The following is a 13114-nucleotide window of genomic DNA, read 5'->3' on the forward strand; positions in this document are numbered from 1 at the left end:
ATTTTTCCAGTCGCATAGCTACCCGAGGGCTTGTTATATAACTGAACAAGTTAGTTGTATCTCTCAATGGTGCTGTTCAACGTACCATATAAGACATTGGAAAACTAGGACAATACCAAAATATATCGTTTTTTGATGTTTTTACAGCTTTAAAAAAATATATTTGCTTTCAGTCGCCATCTTTTGACCCTCAGACCTTTTTTGTCCACCCTGTCCTGCCCCTCCCATTGCAAACAGTGGTGAGGGACGGAGAGGGGGCAAGAGCTCAGCACACTAGCTCTCGCCTCGCCCCGTCTCCACCCCTTGCAGAGAGGGACAGCGTATATCGGCCAGGTCGGCCAATATACATCCATGTGAATAAGCCCTTAAAATGTAGTTTACGTCCACCTACCTGCTTCTGGGGAGAAACATAGACTCTTTGATGAACACCGAACCAGAGAGAAGGATATACCAACAACTTCCAATATCATCCGGGCTGAAATAGAGAAGACAAAAAGAATAAATAAAAACATATAAAACAATATTTACGAAAAAAAATACATGATAGAAGGAGGTAAAAATGGTTGTCAACCTACAATGATGAGGTATTGTATAGGTAGCAAGGTTACTAGCATGCGGCCATCCATGATGAGCTGGGTAACACGAAATGATGAAAAGTGGAACCCAAATGCTGAAATCACAGACTATTACACAAGACTGGCTTTACCAACACAAACTCTAGACGGGAAGTGAAACTGCCAATTGTGGAAATTTTATTTTTGCATTTCCCCAGATTTAATTTTAGAAATGTCTCCACACTTTGCCTACAATTTAGCTGATAAGTCAAAATGTAGAAAGTGTTAACAAGTTCCAACAAAGGGGAAGTAAAAACTTGTGTCCGAAACTCATAACGTGGAAGCGAGCGGCCGAGGATCCTGACATCTAGTGGACACAGCAGGACTGCCAATACATGGCATAGCGACTGTAGGGGGTGCCAAGCCTGGACGGGCACACAAAACAGATGTGTTTAATGTAATCTGCTGTGAAGGTGCCATTGTGGAGAACAGCCAATACACATTAAAGGACTCCCCGAATGACGCAATTACTGGACAAAGGGCGCTTCATGCGGCTCCTGATAACAGGTTACTTAGGACAAAGAAACTAGTCTAACTGACCATGCCAACGGCTGTAATACATCAAGTAACAAACGGATTGCTTTTATACAAAGCCTGTGACTCGATAAGACGGACGAGTGGTCCACAAAACAAAACGTATCAGTTACCATTCATCTCCTACGGCAACACAAGGGAAAAAACCGAAAATAAAAACACGCTTTTCCTGCCAAACTTTTCACGCTAAATACAGTGGAAACAGGTTAAGGAGGAAACGGTGACCGTCCCATTTACTCTAAAGGTAAAGGGTTGGTTGGGGATAAAGAGGCGCTCTGCGTATTCCTCACCAGCGGTAGCGCCCTCGATTGGGGTCGCACCTCACTTCCACTTAACAGGCTTTTTTGCATAGATCTCGCTGCACAGAGTAAAATTGTGACGGGGCCGCAGAACAAAATCAATCCTGTGGTCCCCTTTACTTTCAGGCCACTAACCAGAAAGTGCATGCAGGGATATGTTATATGCCAGAATTATACGGGATGTGACCACTTCTTATGGCCCATTTACACGTAATGATGATCGCTCAAAATGTGTTCAAATGAATGAATTTGAGCAATAATCATGAAGTGTAGGTGCAAGAAGAAAAAAAAGCTCCCTATTTGTTCGCAAGTAATTATCGCTGACTTTCAGGGACATAAAAACTTAAAATCGATGGATCGCGGGACTCTCGTTTCGTGTAAACGTTCCCCGCTCAGTGCTTCACATAGAAGGTGAAGTGCTGAGTGAGAAGCCAGAGAGAACCCAGAGATCCAGCGGCAAAATCTGTCTAAACGCTCTTCATAAGTGTTACCGACATTAGCAGCGACGTCAGCGCTCGTGCAGTCATTTACTCGTGTAAACGAGCCATTAGGGGTGCATTTACACGCAGCAGAATGGATGCAGATTTTCTACTGCATAAAATCCACAATAAATTCCATAGCAAAAACCACGATAAAATCCTCATCAGATTGTGCCCAAAATATGCTGTGGATTTTGGCGCAGTTCTTAATCAAAATACGCAAAATGTGAGTATTGTGGCATTAGAAAATAACCTATTGCCCAAACTATTATTTTACGTCCAACAGTTTAAGGCTGCGCTCACACGGGACCGATTTCCAGCAGAATGTCACAGCGGACATCCCGCTGCAGATCCGCCGTGGAACGCCTGCCTCCAAACCCACAACATTTTGTGCCAGTTCCATCACAAATTCTCTGCAGAATTCAACCCCTCATTGAGAAACATGAATTCCACAGCAGGGACGGCGACATAATTGACATGTCGTGGTTTTGAATTCCGCGCCACAAGTCACTCGTCGCACGGGTTTTGTGCAGTATGTAAACGAGATTATCAAAATCTCATCCACTTTGCTGCTATTGTAAATGCAGAGGAATTTACGTGGGAAAGGTCAAGGAAGAGATTCCGCTCCGTGTGAACCCAGCCTTACACGGCACGATTGTTGCTCAGATGCTTTTACACAGGAGTGATAGTTGCTCAGTGAATGAAGGTGGAGTGGCTGGAGATCTCTTCTGGCCAGCTGCCTCCATTCACTGCAATAGATGAACTGTTTACACAGGCCGATAGTTGCTTGGTTGTTAGGGGAGCTACTGTGGTCTGTTGAGGGCGTCCTGAGCCCGGTCGCCTTGTGTGCCAGCACGCATCCACTGGTCCCAACACCTAATAGTCTGTTTGGAAAGGCCCAAGTGGCGGGCAATTCATCGATACAACCATCCAGCTTCTCACATCCCTATGTGACAGACAGACACACACACAGACACACACACAGACACACACACAGACACACCCCTCCCCGTAAAAAGGAATGGGAGCTACAGGAACAACATCAAGGCCCATTTAGACACAACGATTATCGCTCATAATTCGTTCAAATGACCACAAATGAGCGATAATAATTGCGCATAAACAGGCCATTGTGCACTTTCTGTCTGAACGATGATTTTAAAGGCCCATTTTGTATTGACAGATAATCGCTCAAAAATCGTCAAACGGCAGTTTGAGTGATCATCTTTGCATAACTCTAAGTAGCTAATTAGCTACTTCAGAGTTAATGCAGGCAAACCAGGATACCGCTGCGACAGCTTAAAGAACAAAGCAGCTGTTTTGTATATCCAAACGGCTGCATTTTTCTTGGAGCCTTCAGCTGGGGTCCAATTGAGACCTGCCAGCAGGATACCAGCTGAAAGAATACCATCAGTGCCGCCCACTGAGAAAGTCAGCGTGCGGCAGTGATAACAGTCATTGGTGATTTCCAGCTTGCTAGAAATCAACGATGAAAGAATAGTGCACGAACAGCACACGATGGCAGTGTGTTTAGACACAATGGTTATCGCTCAAAAGATGGCTTTTGAACGAATCTTGAACGATAACCGTGTCTAAATGGGCCTTAAGGTGAGCTTAAAGGGGTTGTCTCGCGGCAAGCATCAAAATTTTACATTACCCCATTCCCCCTGTCACTCCCCTGGCATAAAATAGCAAATTAAAGCGGTTTTTAAACCGCTTGCTACTCACCGATCCGACGAAATAAGGAGTTATAAAAATCTTCTCCCTAAGATGGCCGCCGGTCCTTTCCCAGCGATGCACTGCGGGTCTTCTCCCATGGTGCACCATGGGCTCTGTGCGTTCCATTGCCGATTCCAGCCTCCTGATTGGCTGGAATCGGCACATGTGACGGGGCGGAGCTACGATGATGGGGCGGAGCTACGATGACGCGGTGACCAGCTCTCCGGCACGAGCAGCCCCATTCACCAGGCAGAAGCACGGACTGCGCAAGCGCGTCTACAAACGCCAGAAGACATCAGAATTAGACGGATCCATGGCGACGGGGACGCTAGCAACGGAGTAGGTAAGTGAATAACTTCTGTATGGCTCATATTTAATGCACGATGTATATTACAAAGTGCATTAATATGGCCATACAGAAGTGTATAAACCCACTAACCCCATACAGAAGTGTATAACTGCCGCGAGACAACCCCTTTAAAATCCATCCTTCAGCCGCAGAGAGATAACCTATCTTTCAGCAGACCGCACGCTGTGTTCTCCGCAGGAGTCGGGAGATTACATTGTATTCTGCCAGCAGCCCAGACAAGAAGAATGCAGCTGTATACAGAGCCCGGCCCACATGCTGGACTCTGCAAACAGCTCCCGGAGGCCCTTTTACATGCAAATGATGATAAAGTGTTAATGGACATTAGTGGCCATCAACACTTTATGCAAAATGATCGCTAAAACTTTCAATCTTTCAATTGTTTAAAAGATTATCTTTGTGTTTAAATGGGCCTTAAGGCAACCGGCTCGGCTATTGCCATAATCTGGGTCCCCTCTGGTCACAGCATACAGACCAGTATTTCCATCTTAATTATGAACGGAAGTGGAATTATAACCCTTTAAAGTGAACAGAGCTGCGCGGCTTTACCCCAGTGCATGTCAAGAGGGGCACTGTATCTAGGGGAAGGAAGTCCTATATGTCACAATATTTCATAGCTAAAATAATTAGAAACAGACCTGGATAGCTCTCATATTGAGGATTCTCAAGTCAACTGAAAAACTAATGGGATTCATTGATGGCTCCAGTCATTCATTTTCTAGATATTTCTCGATACAAAAGCAAGCAGTTAGACCGGACTTACACGGGCAGACCGGATAACGCATGCAGGAGTCCAGCAGTGGATTCCAGCTGTGAGCACTGCCGGCGACCCTGCGTACCTGAAGAATCTGTATTGCGGATGCTCGCCATTAGTCATGTGCAGTACAGGTTTTTTTGTATTTTTAATGTTTGTATTTCCCGCGCTGTCACTAAACGATAATGCAGGTACCCATAGCCCATAGACAATGTTAACTGCATATTGGCTGTGGGTCGGACGGCCTCCATTGACTTCAATGGAGGCCGTCAGCAGCAAAATAGAGCATGCCGTGATTTTTCCTCCGCTGGCAGAATACACAATTCGTATCTGCAAGTGTGAGCAAAAAAAAAAAAAAGTACGTTTCTTTCAATGCACGCATTTTGCTGCGGATCCTCTGCGCACGCCAATTGGAATCCGCCCGTGTGCGGACGGCCTTTGTGCGAGTGATGCTACACATGTATTCAGAGCCATGTAAAGGCTGCACACGTCTGTCCATCTACAAATCCGGTCTTTTCATGATCATCCCACCCTTCACAACATGCGAAGAGGTTAAGCTGATGCAACATTCACATTATTCTGCTGCATTTTGACAAAATCTGAAAATACGATATAAAAAATGATGAAAGAAAGAAGATCAAAATGCGAGTCTAGAAGAAACCCCGCAAATTCTCCTTTCAAGATTAAATTGGAAGAGTCATTTAAAGCAGCCATTAGTCTGTGGCCAGAGCCGCACGCTGGGCTCTTCTGGCACACGGCACAGCTGATACAAAAAGGATGACGCCATCCGCCAGTCTATTATGTGCATGAAGCCTGTCATTAGCACTCACTATGGAGACCCAGCCCTCACTACACCGGATGTACGAGGAGAGATCTGACCTACGGAGGACGGCTTGATCATCATTATTCTGCGTTCTGAGCCGGCGGATGACAAGAGCTTTTGTCACTCACTGCCAGGGGTCGGCACGTTTTCATGCCCTATCCCTGGCATATATGTGGCCAGAAAGAGCAGGATAATGGTGGTTCACGTGGTGTTTGTGCAGCTCCCCCAGGTCTTGGAGTACATTCAGCACTGTAAACAAGGGTTTGCTATGGCTACATTCCCATCCAAGAACAAGTACACATGTATACAATACACAATACAACAACGCTCTGGTCGTGAGTGGTGTGCATTGTATACATGTATACTTATTGGATGTGGATACAAATGCTCTACAGACTTCTGGCTCCTTCACATCAAAGTTTTGTTCTTTCATTCTGCTACAGAAGCAGCCAAGAAGGAAAAAGTGGTTAAATGTTACTTCCCATTGATTTCAATGAGGTTCAGTTGGGCTCTACTGACACGGGCGAGCGTGATGCAAGGTCTGAGAAAATCTGACCTATAATGCACTCCTTTTATGTATGACTAACGCATCTGCGAAGCGTTTTGGCATTAAACACGTATGTTACAGCGCTGTACATACTCTTCTCCTGCGCGTATCAGTGCAATCGGGGAAAAAAATACTATTAACCCCTTGAGTGGCACGCCCGGAAAAGTTCCGTGACGAGCTCCACTGCCCATAGTGATATACCCCGGAAGATTTCCGGGCTATGTATCACTATGGGAGCTGCAGAGCACAATGCCACAAGCTGTGACAGTGTGCTCTGCCTGCACAGACCCACAGAGAACAAAGCAAGGGCTTTGAAAAACCAGCAGAAGATATTGCCGACATGTCGGCAATGTCCTGCTTTGTTTACAGGTTGCCATAGAGACCATCGGCTTGTCAGAAGCAAGCCTATGGTCTCTGTGGCAGGGAGAGCTGGTTGTTAGCTGTCAGAGGACACCTAGGTACCAGCTCTTACAGCAGAGATCAGAGAAAACCTCTGATCTCTGCTGTGTTAACCCTTTACATGCTGCAGTCTATGTGACTGCAGCATGTAAAGGGCTGTCACTGCAGCATGTAAAGGGCTGTCACCATCGGACCCCTGGAATGTGATCAGGGGTCCTGATGGGTCCCTGTGGAAGTCCCCTAAAGGGACAAAAAAAAAATAAATAAAAAAAAAATTAAAAAAAAAAAAAGTAAAAAAATTATTAAAAAAATAAAAAAAACACTTGTCTCCCTTTACTTTGTAAAAAATCAAAAATACAATCACACATGTGGTATCCGTGCGTCATAATGACACAGAGAAGGAAGTTAATACATTATTTAACCCCTTAATGACATGGCCCCTTTTTTTCTTTTTTCCCCTTTTTTTTTTTTCCTCCCCCCTGTTTAAAAAATCACAACTTGTCCCGCAAAAAACAAGCCCTTATATGGCCATGTCAATGGAAAAATGAAAAAGTTATGGCTCTTGAGACGCAACTGCAAAACTAGTTGAAATTCAATGATTAGACCATTTTAAAAAACCTGCCCTGGTGGGCACGACAGGGTGGTAGGAAACCTGCCACTCAAGGGGTTAACCCATTGAAAATAATGAGTTCTTTTCACCCGCATCTCGTAATCGCACAGAACTTGTGCGTAAATAATAACCGTGTAAGCATGGCCTTAGGGTCAGTTTGGTTCCGTTTCATCAGTTTCCCTTTTTTAATGGGATAAATAGCACAGAGCACAGTCAACGGGTAACAGAACTGAAGGGATGGGTTTCCGTTTAAATGGATCTTTTTGCAAATTAGCCTGGGCAGATGGAAGGAAAAACAAAGCACAAAAATGGATTAGCGAAAAAAAGGTTGGATGGAAACGGAACAAAATAAACTGATCGAAATGGTCCATCTAGTGGATCGGTTATAGGAATAATGGTTTTAGTTCCATTTTGCTATCAGTTTCACTTTAAAAAAGAAAAAGTGAATGCGTTAAAAATGTTGATGTGAACGAGTCCTTAGACCCGTTTTAGTAAACATCTAGATGTCATTTTCTCGTAGGCCAATGCGATGACTGTGATTGGTTCATTCAGTGCTGCATTGATTGCTTCTTCAGCCGCTGCTCAGCCAATCAACAGCAAGCGTGCTATGGAGGAGGGATTTATGAATTGGCTAATTCATCCCGCCTCTACAATGTGCTGGCTGTTAATTGGATCTTCAGCCGCTGCTCAGCCAATCAAGGCAGCGCTGGATGAACCACTCACAGCCATCGCATTGATTCACTTAGCACTGCTTTGATTGGCTGAGCAGCGCTGGATGAACCATTCAGAGCTATCGCTTCCTAGAGGTGGGATTTATGAATCGAGCAACCAAGATGTAATCTGCTGTGGGTGAATGAGGACTGCAGAAAGCCAATTGGCGCTCTGGAGAGCAGCAGGAGGACCCAAACCGAGCCTTTTATGTAAGTATTCTTTTTTTTTGCAAGAGAGTGCAGCTAGGGCTTATTTTTTTTTAGCATTAAAGTCGCATCACACAAAAAAAACGCGATTTCGTGCGTTGCGATAAAAACAAAGGCTCCATAGGGAAACATGGGGGGGAAAAAATAGCAAAATTGCAGAAAGATAGAGCATGTCGCATTTTTTCTCCTCACAACATCGCATCAGTGAAAACATCGCAGATGGGAAGGAGCCCATTGGAAAGCATGGGATTCACAGACATGCGTTTTGTAGTGCAGTCACATTGTCAGAAAATTGTGCGCTTTTGTAGCTCATGTAAAAGCGGTCTAGATTATATAATATAGTATCCACTCTTGTGGCCCTTCTAGTCAAACTGGCCAAACCTAACCCCTTTAAGGCCTTCACACCCGACTGCTGCACATTTCTGACGCAGATGTCCATCTGAACATGCCACAAATATTCATTCATTTTCCAATGGAAATTCTGGGTCAAGAATTTTCGACAGACATCTGCATGGATAAGGCTGGGTTCACACGGGGCGGATTTGCCGCAGAATGTCCGTGTGGACCCTCTGCACAAAAATTCTGCGGCATTTACAGTAGCAGCAAAGTGGATGAGAGTTTGAAAATCTCATCCACAAGCTGTGGAAATAACCCGCACAAAACCCGTGCGGAAATGACATACGATGCAGAGTTCAATTTCGCAGTATGACCATTTTATCGCCATTTCTGCTGCGGTTTTCCCCTCTTCTCAACGAGGGGGTGAATTCCACATTTCAAGCAGGTTTTATCACATATTCCTAACCCACACCAAACGGTGCGGGTTTGGAGGGAGGCTTTCCACGGCCCATCTGCAGCAGAATGCCGGCTGCGGACCTCCCGCGGGAGATCAGCCCCGTGTGGACCCAGCCTTACTGCGGGTATTCAGGGGGATACCACGGAATCTACGTCAAGAGTTGCTGAGAGAGAGAATTCTTTTTTCGTTCCCCGAGTTGCAGATTTCAGATTCACAGCCAGAAAAATTGGTGCCCAAAGTGGAGTCTGTGCGGCCTTCGCCACGTCAAAGGGGTCTTAGAGTTGTAGAAGCTCCAGCGACTGCTGCTACCTTAAATAAGACCTGCTTTAAAAAATATTTAAGAAAGGGGGGCAAGACGTCTAACTCCTCCCTATTTTCTTTTCCAAACACCTTCCTGCAGGTATCCTTACTCGCTAGGGTCCATGGGGCAATGCTGGAGAAAGGTCTGGGTAAGTGCGAGTACCGTGCCGCCACGGCTCTTGGGTGTCCATGAAATCTCCACTAACAGAACCTCATATCTTGTAGAAAAGATCTGAAAACAACAATGCTTGATTTACTGCAGTGCAGGGTTGGCACGGCTCCAGCACAACTTTGCCAACTGCCTGCTTAATAGGAGGTATAATACACCTTTGGGAAGAGTGAAGAAGCAATAGAGCGGCCCCTCTGCAGAAGCCCTTTGCATTATTAAATATCCTGCTGGATGACTTTCATGGTGTCTTCTGGACAGGCAAGGAGAAAGCCGAGATCTGTCAAACATTAGTATGCCGGCAGATCCTCCTCCCTTCACACTCCCTCTCCTCAATCCAATATGCACACAGACGTCTGACTCAATTGTAGCACATCTTCTAACCATAAAATGATTAATATAAACCTGTCAAATGTGAAACAGAGTAAATAAAAGACCTGCCGTAGAAGGCTGGAGTATAATGTATACACGGATGAGGGTGCACGCTGTAAAGGAATATCCGCTACCTATGGTAGAGGACTGGAACACAGCAAGAATACCAAAGCGGATAAAAAGTTGAAAGATTACTGTTGGGATGATTGAATTTAAAAGTTTGCCAAAATGGTGGAAACTGCACCAAATTTATTAAAATGGTGCAAGCGGCATGATCTATTTGGCATACCCTGCGAGATATACACCTGCCTTCATTATACCACCGTGGACGTGCGATATTTTTTGTGTCTGTGTCAAAAACACCTCACATCACTTCAGGGAAGTAGCAATCCAGTGGGAAACCCCGCATCATACTCGTGTGCACCTCGCATGCCGTGCAATGTTTTTGCCGGCCCTGTAGAAAACAATTGGCGGGGCGTTCAGAGGGAATGCCCAAAGTTAGGACATGGCAAAATTCTTTTGAAGCAAGACAGAAAAAAAAAAAGTTCCCTCATGTGTATAACTATTCAAAAGACTGGGTTTATATTTGTGCGAGATAAGTGCTTTGCAAGACACACAAATCTCGCATGAACACGAACCACATTCTTTTGAATGGAGTCATGCAGATGAGCAATTTTTTTTCCCCGCATTGCATCGCAGGAAAAATATCGCAGCATGTTCCATCTTTGGGCGCTCCCTCGGAACGCCTTGCCCACTGTTCTCACTGAGGCTGGGAAAGACCTTGCACGGTGTGCAAGGTGCAAGCAATGCGATGCAAGGTTTCCTATTGAAAACAATGGGAAACACTTGCCGATCCTCCAGATCTCGCGCTCGCCCGTGTGAAAGTAGGCTCAGTCATGCCCCCTTCCCTAGACACTTCTCACAAGCACTAAGATATGAAGAGTATTGGATACATATACAGAATTGCGGCCCTACAAGATAGTGTGTCTGCAACACGGCGGCCACCAGTCATGCATAGAAGCTTTCAGGCAAGAATCTGGGTGTATTTGCTTAGCTTCGCTCACATCTGCGGTGCGGCACGGTTTCTCATGATGAACACCGTGCACGGACCCTATTGGTTATAGTGAGGTCCATCTGGCTTCTATCATGTGACCTAGCATTTCCCAGGCAAAATAGTGGAGCCCTGAATTCTGCACTGTAGCTGCGCCCGAGTTCCAACGAAGCCTCCGACACATCTGTACAGAGCATCAATCTTTCCACCCCCATTTTTGTCTTAAACTCTTCCTGACAGTCAGAACGAAGAAGCCATATACAGTTGTACTACTTAGAATTTGGTATACGGCTATCATCAGTCCCTATTAGCTTGCATGCACATGACCGGGTCAGATTCCCTATGCAGGATCTCGCAGCGGAGTCCGACCCGATGCCTGGCTGATGCTTTTTCTTCTGTACTGCGGAATTCCCGCAGAATGACCACAGCGGGACTACATGGAAATTCCGCAAGATTTCTGCAGCGGAGAAGCAGCTTCAAAACCTGCGCTGTTCGTCGTGGGTTTTGGAGCAGCTTTTCCGCCTGTATTTCCCTGTGGCCATCTCTCCCCATAGAGGGGAGAGCGCGGGCAGCGGAAATGGCAATACAATCCATGTGCCGCAGCTTTGAATTCCGCGCCACACGTCAGTTTCAGCTCGGCCGCAACGGATTGGCCGCAGTACGTGGAAGAGATTTTTGCAAATCTCATCCACTTTGCCGCTTAATTCCAGGCGGAATTTGCGTGCAGAAATGATCTATCGGGGGACAAGGAACAAGTATTGCATGCACAGGGAGCGGCTGGTTTTATTTCAGGGCTCCAGTGCCGCTATAAAGTGTTGCAGTCACAGATATTACTTATAGGGAGCCTGTCCGCATGAAAATTGCAGGAGATGGAACAATACCTCTGCAGCGCCACCTATTGGAAGGCAGCATTCCTGCAAGTCAATGTTATACAAGCCTTGTTGAAATAACTGGGAATTGAAAGCCAAGCCAGAATCCATAGACCGCTGTTTCGGGGTGTTTGCAGTAGGTTGCTGGCTTGGCTAGCGAGAGGCATGTGATGTGGGTACGCCATCTTTTTTCCTTAGGGAGAGCACCTAGAAGAAGCAACTTTAAAAGTAATCCTAATATTGTACTTCATTTAGGTGATAAAAATAGACCAATAGAATTTGTGTACATTAATTAAAAGTGCCGAAATTGGGAAAATTCTGAAAAAATTTCAACTGCAATTTGTCAAATATGTGCAAACATACTGTACAAGTTTTTGATGAGATATTAATTTCCATCGGTTTACTTGATTTGAAAAACTTCAACCATTTAGGGTGCGCTCAAACAGGCATCTGTAAAAACGCTGACGGGTTTTAATGGGCCTGTGGAATAAAGCCCAGACACCCATGACATGAAAGACATATAAGGCTGGTCACTAAGGGGTTAAGCATGAGCAGCTCCAACTGTTTTGTTGTCCACCATCCAGAGTGATGGTACAACAGGGTACTAGAACCTCCATGCCCACCTCTATCACATCTTGTATCCAAGCTAGAGGGGGTACAACAAGGTACTAGAGCCACCATGCAGTCCTGTATTTCATCTTGTATCCAAGCTACAGGTAGCACAACAGGGTACTAGAGCCACCATGCAGCCCTGTATTTCATCTTGTATCCAAGCTACAGGTAGCACAACAGGGTACTAGAGCCTCCCTTCAAGTGTTCAGTTTTCTGCAATATATTATCCTTTTGCTCCGATATGTAATCACTTCCTTATATCAATATCAATGTTACAACATAAATAAGATTTCATTATTAATAATCTTTATTTGTATAGCTCCAACTTATTCTGCAGCGCTTGCATTACATTCTGACAACTCCTCCTAAGTGCTTGTTTTTTGGGGTTTTTTTGACAATGAGTATATTTTACCGCCATGATGGATTCATGATATTCAGTGTTTTTCAAATTGTAAACCAGTACAAGCCAAGTACAGTATACTACATTTTGATGTGGAATAGTAAATCTTTGTATTAGTCTGCTACACTTCTGTACAAGTCCGCTATTTAACTGATTGTGACAGAGATATACAAGTAGTTAAGCAGCAATTATTCACCATTGTGGCATGCCAAGATCTCTAAATAGTCACTGAAGCCAGCAGGTAAAAAAAAGCATTTTTCTAAAGCCCCCGGCTCAGATATGCCTCCATGCATAGGTTTAAACTGATTTCTTAGGGGCATTGTCCAAATCCCTGAGGTGCCATCAGCATTCTGCATATCAGGGGATTAAATGGGACCGTAGCTACACAGTATTCTATCATCGCTCTCCCCCTCTACTATTAGAAAGTAAGACTCAAACTATCTCTAGTTTCACAATTTTAAGGAACTATCTGAAAAGGTGGGTATGGAA

At 45.0% G+C, this 13114-nt stretch overlaps 1 protein-coding gene across 4 annotated transcripts in view; it reads right to left on the bottom strand.

The window, feature by feature from the left end:
- Nucleotides 1-13114, bottom strand: part of RAPGEF2 (Rap guanine nucleotide exchange factor 2) — a 239202-nt gene that overhangs the window by 125538 nt on the left and 100550 nt on the right. For all 4 annotated transcript variants that reach the window (XM_066573574.1, XM_066573576.1, XM_066573573.1 and 1 more), the window contains exon 4: nt 392-475. In XM_066573574.1, the coding sequence (XP_066429671.1) occupies nt 392-475 (84 nt within the window). The remainder of the gene's footprint in view (nt 1-391; nt 476-13114) is intronic.

This window comes from Eleutherodactylus coqui, chromosome 7, assembly GCF_035609145.1.
Source record: "Eleutherodactylus coqui strain aEleCoq1 chromosome 7, aEleCoq1.hap1, whole genome shotgun sequence".
NCBI lineage: Eukaryota > Metazoa > Chordata > Amphibia > Anura > Eleutherodactylidae > Eleutherodactylus > Eleutherodactylus coqui.